Source organism: Zonotrichia leucophrys, chromosome 2, assembly GCF_028769735.1.
Source record: "Zonotrichia leucophrys gambelii isolate GWCS_2022_RI chromosome 2, RI_Zleu_2.0, whole genome shotgun sequence".
Lineage (NCBI taxonomy): Eukaryota > Metazoa > Chordata > Aves > Passeriformes > Passerellidae > Zonotrichia > Zonotrichia leucophrys.
The window spans coordinates 25341783-25359063 of NC_088171.1; the positions used below are offsets into that span (position 1 = coordinate 25341783).

Sequence of the window (17281 nt, forward strand, 5' to 3'; positions counted from 1 at the left end):
CTCCCGCTTTGAACGCCGTCAGGGCGCTGCCAGCCGCTGCCCGGCCAGGCTCCGGCCGCACTCCCAGAAAAGCGGGGCGAGAGGGGCGTGGGATGACTGAGGGGAACAAAAAAAAAAAAAAAAAAGAAAGAAAAGGGGAAAAAAATGAGACGACGAGTCAGATTTTCCTTCCGAAAGCCTCAGTGTCCACGTCCTCAAAGCATGGAACCAATTTAGCGTCGCCGCCCCCCCGGCGCTGCCGCTGCCAAGGCTGCTGCGGAGGGCTGGAGACACAGGGCACGTGATGGCCGGGGCGGCGCCGGGACCCTCCTGCGGTATAAGTAGGGCGGACCGGGGCTGGGTTAATTTAGCGTCCCTGGCAGCAGGTTTCTGCTAAGGTTGGAGTTACTCCTCGAGACTGTATGCCTGCGTCCCACAGGCGATAGCTAACCAACCGACTCGGCACCACAAGGAGTCTGCATGTCTTGCAACTAGACATGCTCAGCTTTGTGGATACACGGATTTGGTTGCTGCTCGCAGTAACTTCATACCTAGCAACAGGCCAACGTAAGTGCTTTCCGCTTGTTTGTGGCAGGGGTGGTGGCAGGGGTGGCTGTCCGGCTCTGCGCTCTGTGCTTTGTCCCGACGCCCGCCCCACGCACGGCAGTCTGCGGGGAGTCGCTGCTTCCCAAACGATAGAGACCAGCTCAAAACTGCCACCTCCGTCCCAGATCAGACTCTAGATTCTATCTTTCCCCCAGAAAAAGATGGCAAATGGCCAACGAGATCCCCCACTACGGGGGGGAAAAGGAAAAAAAAAAAGAAAAAAAGTAAAAGAAAAGGGACCACCTCCTCCCCAGACGGGCTTGTACCTAGAGGAAGACACAAAGCCTCATCTCCGGCGCAGATGCTGCGAGGAGATACAGATGCGGGCTGGGAGGAGAGTGCTTGCGGCGAGCGGAAGCACCCAGGCTGCACTTTAGTGAGACCTGAGGCGCGCTTTCCGAAGCAGGGAGCGGGGGAGTGGCGGCTCATCCATCCATCCCTCCGTCCCTCCATCCATCCGTCCATCCCTCCATCCGTCCATCGCTCCGCCAGCTCCGCGCGCGGGGCGCCCCCTGCGGGCCGCTCGGGGCAGCGCGGCGGGCGGAGCTGCCGCGGCCCGGGGGCTGCGGGGAGGGGAGGGAGCCCGTGAGGGGCGGCAGGAGGGGAGGGAAGGAGCAGGGCTGCGCTCCAGTGCCAAAAGGGAGCGCGGCTCCCCGAGGGCGCAGTGCCGCTCTCCGCCTCCCGCTGGATGATGATGTGGTGCCCCCTCACACACACACACACACACACAAACGCACACACACACCCCGCACACTGAGATGGGAGGGAAACGCACCCCGCCACTCGCGCAGGGGCGAAGCGCAGCCTCCCTGCAGGGCAGCGCCCTGTGAAGGGCCCCCCGAGCCCCGGGCCGCCTGGCTTTGACCCGAGTTTGGCCGCGTTCCAGGGCGGAGGAGGGAGAGAGCAGCCGTGCGCTGCCCGCTCCTGGCGCTGGGAACCCCCGCGGTGGAGTCCCAGGGATGGTGTCCCCCGGGATGCTGTCCCAGGGGGTGATGTCTCCCGGGATGATGCCCCTCGGGTCGCCCTCGCCGGGGCGGGGGGCAGCAGCGGGGCCGTTCTGGGGGACATTCTGAGGACATTTCCCCAACCCCGGTGACGGGAGGAGGCTGCCCCTTCGCAAAGGAGAGGGAGCGCTTCTTGTCTGGGGCTCTTGTGGAGGTGCCCGAACCGATCACCCCGCGCTTCCCGCAGGGAATTTGGGCAGGCACCGTTGTCACCGTCACCCGCGGGCAGTAATGGCTTTAGTTCTGTGTTGAGTTACCACTGAGTTAGGCTGGCTCTGTGTACTGCCGCGGAATTCCAGTGCTTTCAGCATTTCAGCGCTGTTACCTTTTTCTGGAGTGCACGAATCGTCCGAATTTAGTGTGTGTGGTCATGCGCTGCCAAAGTGACACGTTGTGGAAAAACATCCAACAGCCTTTTAGTTAGTGGTGATGTTAAATTGCAGGCGTTCAAAGGTGATGTGAGGCTCTTTTAGTACGGTGAGTTTAGATCAAAGTAGATTTTTAATTCCTTGAAATTAAGAAACTCAGAAAATTTGTTTATCCAGCTAATGAAAAAAGTGCATACTCACACTTAGCAGTGCGTAACATACAGAGAGGGTTATTTGCAATATGGTGTTTAATAGCTTCAAACTGTTCCCTGTTACACAGTTTTACAGGAAAATGTGGAAATAGATGGAAATGGATGTTTGGCTAGAGCCTTTCCCCATAAAAAGTGGGATTGGGCCATTTATCTGAAAATTTCAGCTAACTCCTACAATTTAGTATCTTCACATATGCCGGTCTGCCTGGGTTTATTAATCTCTTGCATGAACACATATGTGGAAATACATAGGTGTGGGGGGCTTCCAATTGAGGTATGTTGAACATATTTAGAGCAGGTTTATAGTTGATATCTGCCTTTTTACTGTATCAGCCATATTAGTTGTTTTGATTTAATTAGCAAGTCCATTTTGAATCTGAAATACATGGCAATTTCACCCTTGAGTTTTTCCAATATAAGTTAATCATCTTAACAGGAAGAAATTACATTAGGAAAATGTTTATTGCATTAAGGAAATCAACTAAATTGCATTTCAAATTAAAAGCAGAAAATTTAATTTTGAATTGAAAGCAAGTTTAAAATTTAAAATTTGTAAAATATTTGAGTCCCTGCTCTAATTATCTCTTTTTTTTTCTTTCCCTTCTCTTTGCAGATGTGAATCAGGTCAGTATAAAATTTTTATCTAAAATACAACACTCCAATTAACAGGCTAGGCTTCTCTTCTTGTGGCAGTATTATTTTCTTACATTCATTCCCAAGATGGTAATGGAAAAGTGGTGATTAAATTCTGAAGGCACTGCCTGGAAAGGTACCCACCCCAATTTCACCAGTGGGACGGGCTTTTTAAGAGACTGCCTTCATAGGTGAGGAGAGCATGAGGAGAAAGTAACGGAGCAGTGCTCTTTGGACACTGTACCTGGCAGTTTGCATTGGATTTGACTCTACTGTAAAGCCAGTTTTACAGTCTAAATTTCATTGCACAGTAGGATTATGAAAGAACTCAGGTGTGACTCTTTTTTAAATTCTGATATTTTAGGCTGTAATAGCTATAAGATTGTCAGTCTTCAACACAACATTTTAATTTAGTTACATGCATCTTTGCTGTATATAACCTAACTTTCAAAGTAATTTTAAATCACAGGGCATAGTTAAATATATTGCACTGAGAAAAAGTATAATTATGTAAGAAAATAAGTCTAAGCATTATTTTAGTTCAAAATACTGGCAGAAATTGTAACTTCTTTTTTTAATTGTCTTCCTTATTTTTTTCCAGCCACCTGCCGGGCGCAAGGTAAGCATTTTTCTTTTTCTTGGGTGCAAGTAAAGATGATATCAGGTAGTCTTCAGCAGATTAATATTTTGTTGAATATTGGATGAAAAGAAATTTAGCTACTCTGCTTATTTTCAGTGTTGTCTGAAAACAGCATCTCAGTAGTGCTGAGATGAATAGGTAGGAAAAAAGGGGGAAATTATTAATGCAGCATTTTAACAGGGTAAATTCAAGTACTGAATCAAAGGTGCTTCACCTGTGAGCAGAACTAAGCCTACCAAGACCTAAATGGCATCAAAGTGTCATTCTTATTTAAACAGAGTTCCTTTCTTTGTAAAGATTTATGTGGATTGAATGGTACAGCAATATCCATATAGGTACAAAAAGCTAAATTGTTTAGATATTATTTCTAAAAGTCACTTCTGTAAAATTAGAAGTAGTTATTCAGTAGAAATAAACCCCAATTTTGCAAGCACTTCTGTGGTCTGTGCAGTGACACTTTAAACACACAGCAGTGTCAGTGGCTAATCTATTTCCAGTAGATTATTGTGGACAAAAATACACTGTCTGTGGAAAATAGCTGAATTTGCAGCCCTCTTTTCCTTTTTAATATACACTAATTTTTCTTAATGTATCTGTTTCCCTGTATTGTCCTGGAAAATTTCCACAGTAACTCATTGAGTGTTATTTTCTTCCGGCAGGGCCCTAGAGGAGACAAAGGGCCACAGGGAGAAAGGGTAAGGAATTAGATTGACATTTACTTGTGATCTTTGAATGGTAGTTGTTGGAAGACCAGTAGGAAAAAACTAAGTTTAAGCATTCTGTGAGATCAGATGATTGTACCTGTAGAAGCTTGTACGTGCAATTTTATTTAAAAAAGAAACCAAGTTACATGTGTACAAAATTCAGCCTAATTATGGTCAGTGTGCCTGAGCAGATATGGTTGAGATCACAGGGCAGCCTAGCTCTTCAAGTGATGATTTGAAAAGTGTTTTTCCAGCTGTTCACAGGGGAATTAACACATGGAAATGCAGAGGGAAAAATTGACATGTAATCTTTGAATAATATGGCATATGGGTAAGCTCTCTACATAAAACCCGAATAGACTAAGCCAGTTTTGAATATAATTCATTATCTGTGCCTCCCATGATGTTTTGGAAAAGCTCTTTTCTTGGCAGCTGGGCATTTGTTATCTACCTTCTGCTAGTAAAAGAGGATATTACACTGTAAAAGTAACCAAAGTAATAAGGACAGTTGAATAATTTAATTGTAATGTTCATTCATATTGCTCATATCTGCTTTTCTGATTTGCTTCTGCATCATTGCTGCTTTTTGTAAAGTGGTGTTCTGAACTTCACGTACTTATCTGGTTTGTGTGTAGTTATATGTATATTTTTTCTATCATCCGAAAATGAAAATGCCATAGTACTGATGAGGGAGCTCTTGAAGATTTCTGAGATCATAGTGTGCTGACAAATATGATGGAAACTATTAGGAAGACTATATCAGTGTGATCAGCTGGATATTTGCTTTAGGCTGCCACTAACTAAATTTGTTTAATGGAAGGAGATGCTTTCTTTGTTCTGAAGGCAAAAAGCCTTATTCTGCTCCTTTAGAAATCCATTTATTATTGATTTCATTAAGTACTGAACTGGGTCCAAAAAACTCAATAAATTAAATATCTCACATCAATTGCCATGATGCCAAAACTTCACCAGCTTTGTGTACTGGGTATGAAAGAATGTAAGGACAAATGTTACTGGACTGAACACAGGTAATTTCAACCTGTCATAAAAGAAGTTCTCACAGTGGTAGCAGATGGATGGTATAAAAAAATCAGTAAAAGAGCACTGCTAAACTTTAATTTGATTTGCAATTACACCAGTCAATTGTCTCTACTGATTAAAAAAGTGGCTTTGGACTTACTCTGGATCCATGTTAACTCATATCAGTAGAGCTGACCTTTCTAATCCTCAGCTGGTCAAACTTTAGGCTCTCACTATTAGCATCTGCTGGGCTGTGTGGGTCCACATGGGTCACTTGGGGTTCTGGGTCCAAAGTTTGCCACCTAAGATGAATTTTCCCAGTTTGGACCTTATGCTTTGGTAGTGTAAATCCAATATTGCCCCTGTAAATATTTTCAAATACAAAGCTCCAGTACTTATCTGATACAAGGTGTAGCAAGGTAACACAAAATCAGACTATATATTTTCTCAAGTTAAGCATTTATTTAAACTATTTATTGAAATGTATAGCACTGCTGTGGGTGTGCTGGGGGTGCCTGGTTATTAGTGAAGTTACCGCATCAGAGACTTCTTCAGCCACTTCCAATTTTCACCGTATAATTCTCTTTTTAACTCTAGGGTCCCCCAGGTCCACCAGGCAGGGATGGTGAAGATGGTCTACCAGGTCCTCCAGGGCCCCCTGGTCCTCCAGGTCTTGGCGGAGTAAGGCATCCAAACTTTCTATTACCAGAAATCCAAAGCTGTGCTTTGTAACCAAGATGGAATTTATATCTGCTGGAAAGCACTGTTGTTGAATTGAGGAGTGGAAGAAACATTCTCTTGCGAGCCATAAGAAATTGATGGCCCGGTTTCAATGAAACCCTCCTTGGGTTCTATATATTCCATGGAAAATTTGGATTCTGTATTCAACAGGGACTTAGGAAGAAGACCAAATCAAGCCTGTTATTTAGCATTAAATTTACACAGCAATAATGTGTATGGGTTAGGCATCAACTAAATGAAACCAGTGCTGTTAAGCAGAGGGAGAAAAGAAGACTTTGGGGTTGGATTCAGGAGACAGCAAAGAAGATGACTCCTTAAGCTAAAAATCAATTAAAAGTGCTATAATATTGTATTTTCCTTTGGATTTTTTTTTTATCTGTATTCATACTGCAGACCTGTAAATGGGCTGTGATTACACACTTTGTGCACCGGTGTCCATAATGTACTCTCTGCAGAATGCTGAATTTAACTCTTTGCTTGACATTAGCTACATAGGCAGCATGAAGACATAGACAGTCTTGTATTGATCAAGTTTAGTAAGTCCTTTTGCATGGAAGAATACTCATTTTTATTTCAATACTTTATTTTGCTAGTTGCAAATAAACTGCTTTCATTGTGTTTTTTAATTTAATTATGTTAATGAAACAATCAAGAAAAGGGAGTTTGATTGTGTTGTGGAGATTCTTTTTCTATTTTGATAAAACACCAAAAATCCATTGCAATGTGTCTGAGGCTTCATGCTCCTCAGATATTTCTGAAACTGAAGGGCCCACTTCATGCAATAGCTACTCAGGGCTGGTACATTAATTTTACTTATTCACATTTTTTCACTGCCTTGCTTAACTTCCCTCATTGGAAATTAAGCAAAATAATTTGAGAGTTTCAAGAAAGTTTTCAATTTTAAATGAACATTGAATTTATATTCCTAATTTTCAGTTCAGACACTATTTAATGTCTCTGTATCATGTCTGCAGAGATATTTAGGTTTGAAAGGGCCTTCCCAGTAAAATTAAGTCTTTTTGGAAACAAATGAATAGAAATGTATTTGTAATAAGGCTATATTTACTGAGTTATATATATGCTGCTTTAACAAACCTTATAGCAAGTATAACAAATCTGATTATGTTTAATATAGAATGTTGATTATAAATAGTTTTTAAAGTAGAGATTTTAGAATTTTAATTTCAACCTTTTTATTATCTGCAGAACTTCGCTGCCCAATATGATCCATCTAAAGCAGCAGATTTTGGCCCAGGACCTATGGTAAGTACATGACACAGCACTTAATAACTCACATGAATAATGTGTTTGGGACTTTCCTTTAACTCTAATTCAGCTGCGTTAATGAAAAACATAGTGTTAAAATTTGTGGTTTGATCATATATTGACTCAGACTGGAAACTGATCCTTTAATAGAGGATGATGATAAGTGTTTTAAATAGTCTGAGGGCTTGAAATATGGTCTTGTATCTATATATTTATCTTGAATATAACACTGCTGGATCTCATGCTTTGTTTGTTGACCACACTTTTATGACTCGATGAATCTCATGATCTGATGCTAGATAACACATCTACTTTGAGGTAGTATTACTTTACCCATACTGAGACAGAAGATTGTGTTTTAACTGTAAAGCTGCTCTCTAAAGTAGGCGCAGGCCTAAAAAGTAACTCAGCATCTTGGCTCCAGTTGGTGATGATTTTTTCTCCATGGTTGTAAACTCTTTTGATACCCTTAGATTGCATAGGATTTTTAGGAAATTGGCCACCACATTTGGTTCTCATCATCTGAATGTTAGTAATGTTGGTATTGTAAGGCTGTTCTGAGGAGGATTTTTTATAATTCACTGTATACTACATACAAATGGAATTTAAGTGGTCTATTGCCACTCCATATGAATTTCTAACCCTTCCTTATGTTAGCAAATATTTTCAGTATACATAGGTAGCAGAATATGGGTTAAATTCACCACACACTGATGTCATAGACAGCACATCTGATGGGTGAGCAGCAGGATGAAGAATGACCAGGATTATTCTGGGTCAAGTGCTTCCCTCCACTTCCAAAAACACTCTAATATTAAAAGGATTTTGGAAAATACTTTGGCATCCATTTAGCTAAGAAATATAGAAAATAGGAGTACATTTAATGAAGTTCTGCCCTCAGTGTCTGACAATTAGTCAGAAAATATAGATGAGAATTTATCTGAAGTGTCACCATTTCTATACTCCAATTTTTGAGTCAGTTAGGTTCATTTGATAGAAACAGTGGTCGAATCTACCTATTGTGAGGAAGTTTTAAGTTTCACATATTTATTTCATAAATAATATGTAAAATTCAGGAAGGGGAAAGTAGTTACAGAATCTAATTTGAGAAGAAGCTCACAGGGTTTATGCAGCACATTTGATTCAGATTGTCTAGGAGCCATTATTTTTCCTAGAATTACTGCATATTTTCATATCTACAACATTGCTTTACCTTCCATGAATAAATGCTTGTAATTAATGTGCACTTATTCCTCTTAATAAAAGGTTTTCAGTCATATGGAAAAACTACATAAACCACTGAAAAGTTGGCATATGATTTTAATGTTGTTATGAGAAAATCTAAAAGATTTTCCGAGAAAGATTTAAAACATAATTATTTCTGTTGAAATGTCTCCTAAATAATTTGTTTGGCTATAGAAGTCCAAGTTAAAATTTCAATTTGCAAATTGTTTGCTTGCTTAATAAATCTTAAAATAACTGTTAAGAAAGTGCACCAATCTATGGAAATTTCCTTTTTAGAAGTGATTTGTCTCACCCTGTGTTTTCAAAAAGTATGTAAATTGTAAATAATGTCAAGGGGAGTGTATTAGTGACTTCTTTTGCAAGTGATATGAAAAGAATTTAATCCACACCAGAAAACAATGAAATATTTAAATAGAAGTAGATAATTATTGGAAATAGATGTACACACAACATACAATATGTGTAAGAGCCTTTCATGATGTATTATGACCCTCATCTTTAAACGCTTCTGCACAGGAAAGGTAGAGGGAAGAATTCAAAAAAGAATGAAGCAGTTCACTTTCTAACAGGCCAGAATAAGTTAAGAAGATGAATCCTGAAGCTCACAGCCATAATGGTACATTTCTAATCATCCCACTGGATTCTGTGCTGGTTTGTTGCCATTAGCTTTTTGCACTTGGACTGCCTGTGCAAATTCATGCAGACCTCTTAACTTCCTCTAATTTCATCTGAACATTGCAAAACGGAAACTGTGATGCTAACCACGTTTTAGGAATGCTGGGAATTTGTGTCATAGATGAGTTTATATAATCGATGTTTTTAAAAAGATCTTGTGTTTTTCCTTCCCTAGGGTTTAATGGGACCCAGAGGCCCACCTGGAGCATCTGGACCCCCTGTGAGTATAGTCTTCTCTCTCCTACTGACATTGACATACCTGTAAAGTTACAAATTGTCTTGTTTGGAAACCAATAATATCTCCCTCATTTTCTAGGGTCCTCCTGGTTTCCAAGGTCTTCCTGGTGAGCCTGGTGAACCTGGCCAAACAGTAAGTACAGATCACACACAGACACTGCTAGCCTTAGGAACAGCACCCCAAAGTAGGCTTGTAATGCTTAGGCCCATTCCTCCTACCCACATGCACTTCTCTGAATGTTTGATCCTGTTTGATCCTGCTTGATCCTGTTACAGAAACAGAGCTGAACTCAGATTCAGGCTCTCTCCATTTGGAATCATAAAGTGCAAAGTCAATTAGGCTCCAACTATGGCCCAACATGAGTCAGAAAACAATGGGAAGATGTATATGAAGACTGATGCTTCAAGTAATTCTCAATCTGTTTTTGACAGGGTCCCCAGGGTCCTCGTGGTCCCCCTGGTCCTCCAGGAAAGGCTGGTGAAGACGTAAGTGCTTATTAAATGTTACTCATCTCTTTTGTGGTGGTGATTCAGCCCTAACAACCAGATAATTGTTAAGCTAAGCATTCCATTGGCCATATTTTTTACATTGTTACATAAATAAACCCCTGAAATAATTATTTTATGGTACAGGAGATGCAGTATGCTGGAAATGCATAGAGAATTGGATAACTTCCAAACCACTCCAAATGCATTATTTAACTTCCTGAATACAGGGAGCAGAAAACTTAAAAGTTAATAATCTCCCTGTATTTATGGAAAAAGAGAAACCTTGTCAACGTACTTTCTTTTTTCTTAGTGGTTTGTGTTGCTGTTTTACAAGAGCTTTCCTTCTTAGCACATCTTTATTGCATTTTTTAGGGTCACCCTGGCAAACCTGGAAGACCTGGTGAGAGGGGTGTTGCTGGCCCTCAGGTGTGTAGTAATCCACTGGTACAATAAAACCAGTTCACTAATCCATGAAACCTAACAGCCTTTCTGAATTTCACCACATTAACAGTCTAGTAATATTCCTTACATGTATTAATACAATTTCAGCCCTTACCTGCAGGGATGTCATGTAGTTATGTTTTCATTTTGGTCTCCTACCCCATTCCCACTGAAGCTAGTAATAAGTACCAGAAGTGGCATAACAGTAAGAGAAGTGTGAGGAATTACACAGGAAAAGGTAACCAGCCACCTTGGCATAGAAAGTTAAAAAAGCTGTGGTGTCACATGGTAATGCATGAAATTTCTGAGATTCAGAGCTAGAAAAATCAGGTTGATTACTGTTAGTCTTGAAACAAGTCTGGTCCTGAGAGGTTAAGGTCTGGATTCTATTCCTTACCTGAATGATAATGACCAAAATCTACTTGTTAATTTTATTGAAAGACTTGGTCATCACCTTTCTTTTCACTGCACTGTATAATATGGCAGACAATTATTCATGCACTGTGTGTTTTTAGGGTGCTCGTGGATTCCCTGGAACTCCTGGTCTGCCTGGCTTTAAGGGAATTAGGGTGAGTACATATATACTTTTCCCTGAATATTTGAGACTAACATCACTACAGCATTCTGAAAAACCCTAGAAATCCTCTGAAAGTGAAGAGTGCATGAACCTCTTCAAAGTTTTTAGTATCGCTTGATATAAAAGACTAATTATTTCTGAAAAATCAGAAGATCATATTAGGAAAGAATTTTGTATGGGAGGAAGGTTTTGTGTTATAAGACTAAGAATTTGCATAAAGCTGTTTGGGAGAAAATATGTATCAATATTTATTTTTCTACTCACTATAGGGACACAATGGTCTGGATGGTCAAAAGGGACAACCTGGTACTCCTGGCACCAAGGTAAGGAAAAAATCTACAAATGTGGGATGCATTTGTAGCTCTTCCTAGCAAAAGAGATGTGCAGAGGTCCAATCAGTCTTCCATGCTGCCATTAAACATTACCAAGCTGCAGTAACCTAGGAGTCAGTGGATCCATGTAGAACAAATGCATGCACCTTGTCATGAGAAAACATTCCTGGGGCCTTTGTCTTGAGCCCTCAATCAAGTCATAAGCAAGTTAGTGTTTTCAGTGAATAAAGGCTGTAGAATTGGGCTCTTAATGATTGGCTATTCAGCAGCACTTCAGGCTGATTTTGCTATCTCTGCTCTTCTCTGGATTGTATTCTACATTTGTCTACTTTTTTTAAAGCATACTAAAATGAAAACATCTCATTTTTTACAAAACCCTACTGTGTGAGACAAGTGATCAGTGTAAGCCTTCCTTCTAAAAATTTGGATACATGCAGTGCTTATCATCTTTAAATTAGAGCACATTTGAACACTAGCCTTAAACAAACCCTTAATAATTTGTATTCACAGACTCCTAATATAACAGTGAAAAACTCAAATACTAATTCTCCATCTTGCTTGTTTCTAAGAGCTTAGAACTTAGCAGCCTTGGTTAAAGGGTTTTTAGTTGTAACATAACAATGTTCAATATCACTGCAAGTTGTTAACTTTGAGAAAAACTTTACATGACAAAGTCTGTCCAGTCATTGGAGATTTAAAGCAGATAAAGCACATAAGTAAAGGATAGAACAGTTACTAGTAAGAGTGCAAAAAAACACCAGCATATTAAATCAAGTTTGTTCATTATATAACCGTGCTGAAAGCAGCAATGAGGGCAAAAACTTTCTCTCTTTGCAGCATTTAAGACTAGGTGCATTAAGGTATGTTCAGGATACAAGCACTTGTATCCTGAATGTACCTGAATGACAAATCTTGTCACTGTAGACCAGCCTGGACCTGTTGAGAAGGCTGTTGAGAATACAGTACTGAAGGGAGAGGAGCCAGGTATTAATGGCTATTGCTCAAATACTCAGTATTATTGGTCTTAAGTTAAAAATACCTGAGGCAGATCCTTATTTTAAGCCATTTGAGAGAATTTTGTCAACTTACAATAAGGCAAGAGAAAGCATCATTCTGCTTCTGCTCTAGCTAAAAACAGCTGCTGATTGATCTGGATTTGTAGTTGACTATCCAGTTCCAGTCTCTTAAATGTGTACTACAGATTAAATGTCAGCATAAAGAAAGGGGGTGAAGAAAGCAGAGCAAGTGGCACAACTTTTTCCGCCCCTCCCCTTCTAAAAGGATTCCATCTGGCTGTGTTCCAGTGTATGCAGGGACAGTTGCAAAACACTACACCCTCAGGACTTGATGAGCTGTTATTGCATAGTGTGATGCAGGAACATGGACAGTGCTGTGTTGTAAAATGCTACAGAAGACACAGAAAGTGGGATCCAGTAGCTGAAGATCTCTCTGATAGTGTTAGACACTCTGTCCAAAGCATCCTTTAAGTAACTCATGTCTCCAAACTTTCTTCTTCATAGGGAGAGCCTGGTGCCCCTGGTGAAAATGGTACCCCAGGACAACCTGTAAGTATTCACTGCTGCTGTGGGAAAGTATAATCAGATAGATTTAGTTCAGCCAGCATTTTCTTCAATATTTGTCATTATTAACACTCCAGATACCCAGATACTCTATTGTAACTGTAGTATGACTTAGCAAAGGGAAAGATCTCTATATATCTGTGTTCAGTGAAAAGATATAAATGAGTTCATTTGATTTTTCTTTCAAGGGTGCTCGTGGTCTCCCTGGTGAGAGAGGAAGAGTAGGTGCCCCTGGACCAGCTGTAAGTGGCTTCCCATCTGTCTGTCATCATGAACCAGCCACTTGCTGTGGCTTCCTCTGATATTCAATTCTCTTTTCAAACCATTTATCATGTTCTTCCTCACAGGGGGCTCGTGGAAGTGATGGCAGTGCTGGCCCCACTGGACCTGCTGTAAGTTTCAGTCTTGCTTTTTGACAGCCTGGTTCCATTAGCCTTTGTGCTTCTTTTCCTGTTTCTAGAGTATTTCTTGGGCTTTTGAGAAGTTGATTGTGTTGATGTTTTTAACATAGTTCTCTGTTGCTTATCAGAACATCACAAAGAGAATTAGTGATAAACCCTTTGCAGACAGTATCATGAGAGCCTCAGGATTTATATTAAACACATCCATATCAAAGGAACCAAGTATTCTCTTGTTTGCACTGGTGATTTCATGAGAAGGTTTCCAGCACATCTCACTGGGAAATACTCAGTGCACAGAATTCCTGTTTCCAACAGTCTAACAGAAGAATCCTCATCCAAAAGCTAAAGAGACTTTCTACTTTTTAACTGATGCATACCATGCATGTGTTACAGATGGCTATAATTATATACATCCTGTAAATTATAAATGCACAACAGGACATAGCTTTGCACCTGCAGGCACTAACTTTTTTATTCACCACTAATGAAACACTCGCTGAGTTGTGAGCTGTTGTGAAAGGCCAACAAGATCCAACTCTCCTAATCTGACTGTAACTATTCTATTAAGAGCTAATCTAGTGCAGATTTGTCTGTTTAGAAGGAGTTAGTGTTTCCATAATTTACCCCTGACTTCATTAATCTCATTCATCTCAGCCACATAAATATGAGTACAAGGATATAGTTTTGAAACTGTGAAAAAAATCTGGAATGCATCAGAACAATAGTAATAACAGTTAATAAGCTTTTTTTCTTCCTACCTTTAAAACCTCAATAGTCTATGATGAAGCTGTACTTGGTTCCATTTTGCCAAAGTTGATTTTAAAACCCGTTGTCATTTCAAACACCTGCTGTGCTTTAACAGAGTAGAATGTGCGCATGACTGTGAATATCTCTTATGTTCTCCCATGTGGTCTATTTTAAAAATATGTTATTGGGCAGTTAAATTGCAGGCAAATAAAAATATTACAGCTAAGATCTGATGTAGTAGAACCGAAACATTTTAGCTGAAGACATTTTGAATTAAGGCAGTTGAGTTGCTATAAGAAAAGTCTTCTGAAGCTGTCGATTGCAGGGATTGTTATTCACAATGGGCACAGTGTTGCATTATGTCCCAGTGTCTGTCCCTGACTGAAGTTATTTGTCGCATATTTAGGTTATGATACCTTAAATATTTTGCACAGCAATTACTAACACTCATTTTTATAAACTAAAACAGAAATAGTGTTTTATCCTTCTTTCCGCTTGAAATGTAAAAGGTAAATAAGTCATTGCAATGAAAATTCTGGAAGTCTATGCTTTCAAACGTATCCTAAAGGGAATTTGTTTTTTTTTTTTTTTTTTTATTTATGCAAAACTAGTGACAATTCCAGGTACCCCCTTTATAACAGAGTAGATTATAGAATGTCTGAAGCCAACTCTTTCTCATAGCAGCTGACATTTATTACCTTGGCTTTGTGAGGCAGTGTTATTATAAATATTTCAATTGAAAGATATTAGCTCGCAAAAGATGGATATCAATTCCCAATATGAGTTGGATTTTTAAATTAATAATTGAAGAGAAACTATCCCTGTTTATTTGTATGACTTTAAAAATTAAGGCTATGAATCCATCAGTGTATCTTCTCTTGTAATGTCTGGTATGTTGGAACTTTGTCCCAATGTAATTATAAATCTCACAGCAACAGGTAAACATAGGAGAATCAGTCATCTTGCCTTGCAGATGCCTGCCTCTGCTCATCCTCTGTTTGTTCTCTCTCAGGTGTTTGGCCTCAAGGCAAGGTTTTACCGATTCTTGCTTAATTTGCACTGCAAATGTTGTTTAAGCATTCACCTGGCTCTTTACTGTTTGTAGTGAACCAAATCTGTCAGTTTGGTACTGCAAAAGGCAACTGGTGTGCTGAGAGGGTGATGTGTGGAATAAGTAAACGTGCATTTTTTTAATCTGCTTACTTCAACAAGCAAGATGTTTCTGTTGTCACTAAATGCCTTTACACAACATTTTCCCTTTCACTTCCCAGGGCCCTATTGGTGCTGCTGGTCCTCCAGGCTTCCCAGGTGCTCCTGGTGCTAAGGTATGAACATCTGCTTCTGCTGGTGCATTTTTTAGTGAAGATGAAATGTACTAACCCCAGTTTCTAGGCAGCAGAAAAGCCCCATCCTCTATGAACTAGGAGTGCTTTCTTAGTAGTTACTCTAGGGATTCATCCTCATCCTGATCTGTATTTGGAGAACATCAGATATGAATGCTAATTTAAAGTCAGCACTTACTTCACAGCTCAAGGTTGAAGCTGGGCAAGTTCAGGAAAACAGAACCCTTTTACTGCTTGCTAATTGGTGCACTTATATACACTTTCCAAGGGTGACATGAATCATAATCAATAAGTGAGGCAGCAGTTAAATCACTTTACAGAAATAGTGGAGGACAAAGAAGCTGCATTTGAGTATTGGACTACTGAAATTACAGAAATTGCATTAAAATTTTTCAGGTTTAGAGCAGTACCATTTTGCTCTTTCAGACTATAATTTAAATTATTCACTTTATTGCTCAAATCTTAGCATTTTTTTACCTGGGTAAGAGCCTCAATATTTTGAGTGACCAAGGAAGGACACAGCATTTGAGGAAAGACTATTACATATATTTCATATACAAATTTTGCTGACCATTTGTCATAAAATCCATGTCATTATATACAGGTTCTTGTAGTAAACTTACAGAACACAACCTTCTGAAAATAAAAGCAAGAGCCTTTTTTTTGTCATTTACTCCATTGTGAAAACTATAGTATGCACTCTGATCAGGCATAATTTTGCATTTTGCATCTATGCAAATGGCATCTGAAAATGCAAGATAATGGCCAATTAGGTCTCATGCACCGTGGCACCTCAGGCCAATTCTGGAGGCACATGGATGCAAATGAGACTGGAATTCTAGTTCTGATTTTTTTTGTCAACGTTCTGGATAAGCATCTGGTTTTCCTGTTTTAGCCATTATCTTTGATAGAGCCTAAATAGACATCCCAACTTGAGTGCCTTTAAAATCCATTAAAAGCTCTCAGCTGCTCTGTTTCCTGGTCCTTGAAGTTGGAATACACAAATAAGATTATCTTCATGCCAGGCTGATAGGGGATTGCTTCACTCCTGCCATAGGACTGTGTACACTGATGGAGGGTTCTGCCCTTCTCTCCAACAGGGTGAAATTGGACCTGCTGGCAATGTTGGTCCTACTGGTCCTGCTGGCCCAAGAGGAGAGGTTGGACTTCCTGGTTCTAGTGGTCCTGTTGGCCCTCCAGTAAGTAACTTGCCAGGCTCTATCTGTGAGATGTGTGCACTTTTGATGCTGAATTAACCAGTATTGTTGCCTGTCTTAACAGGGCAACCCCGGTGCTAATGGTCTTCCAGGGGCTAAGGGTGCAGCTGTAAGTACAACTACACTCACACGTTTCCTCTAAAAAACCCCAATTCAGGTAATGCAGCAGAAAAGACAATGGGTTCACAATACCTTTTTCCCCTCTGTTGGACAGGGTCTTCCTGGTGTTGCTGGTGCTCCTGGTCTGCCTGGTCCCCGTGGTATTCTTGGTCCTCCTGGCCCTGCTGGTCCTAGTGGTGCTAGAGGACTTGTTGTAAGTGACCTCCTCCTTCATGTATTTGAAAACCAGACACAGTGTCCACAGTTGTAAAAGATCTCTGGATACATTTTTGTTATAGTGCAGACATCTTTTCTTGATGCACTATAGTTAACATAGGAGTTAATTTCTGTGTCTCATTACTTGCTTTAGATGCTGAGACTGAAAAGTTTCACTTTGCACTCCCTATGAGTGCAAGGAGTAGTTGGACTCAGAGATCCTTGTGGGTCCCTTCCAAAGCAGAATATTGTGTGACTGTGTAGCTCTGTCCATGTTGATAGCACTGAGAGAGATGTGGCAGCAATCTCCCAGCTAGGCCCTCGGTGGGTATCCTCAGTAGAGAAACCAGCCCTAAATGTGTCATTGTTCAATAATGTCATTTCTAAGCACCTTTAAATGTTTGGTTTTGTGCCTTTTAAGTCAAAAATACAGTCATGCTCATTGGCCATTTTCACAACAGAAGGAGGCATGCCATTAGGTGATAAAAGAATTTTTTGATTCATGAGTA

General features: G+C 40.2%; 1 protein-coding gene across 1 annotated transcript in view; it reads left to right on the forward strand.

The window, feature by feature from the left end:
* Nucleotides 1-361: 361 nt before the first annotated feature.
* The window catches only part of COL1A2 (collagen type I alpha 2 chain), a 38022-nt gene continuing 21102 nt past the window's right edge, over nucleotides 362-17281 (forward strand). Inside the window, exons 1-19 of the mRNA XM_064704314.1 lie at nucleotides 362-546; nucleotides 2783-2793; nucleotides 3404-3421; nucleotides 4102-4137; nucleotides 5764-5847; nucleotides 7114-7170; nucleotides 9269-9313; nucleotides 9410-9463; nucleotides 9763-9816; nucleotides 10192-10245; nucleotides 10776-10829; nucleotides 11107-11160; nucleotides 12690-12734; nucleotides 12938-12991; nucleotides 13097-13141; nucleotides 15169-15222; nucleotides 16341-16439; nucleotides 16522-16566; nucleotides 16672-16770. Of these exons, the coding sequence (XP_064560384.1) occupies nucleotides 477-546; nucleotides 2783-2793; nucleotides 3404-3421; nucleotides 4102-4137; nucleotides 5764-5847; nucleotides 7114-7170; nucleotides 9269-9313; nucleotides 9410-9463; nucleotides 9763-9816; nucleotides 10192-10245; nucleotides 10776-10829; nucleotides 11107-11160; nucleotides 12690-12734; nucleotides 12938-12991; nucleotides 13097-13141; nucleotides 15169-15222; nucleotides 16341-16439; nucleotides 16522-16566; nucleotides 16672-16770 (1032 nt within the window). The 5' untranslated portion in view covers nucleotides 362-476. The remainder of the gene's footprint in view (nucleotides 547-2782; nucleotides 2794-3403; nucleotides 3422-4101; nucleotides 4138-5763; nucleotides 5848-7113; nucleotides 7171-9268; nucleotides 9314-9409; nucleotides 9464-9762; nucleotides 9817-10191; nucleotides 10246-10775; nucleotides 10830-11106; nucleotides 11161-12689; nucleotides 12735-12937; nucleotides 12992-13096; nucleotides 13142-15168; nucleotides 15223-16340; nucleotides 16440-16521; nucleotides 16567-16671; nucleotides 16771-17281) is intronic.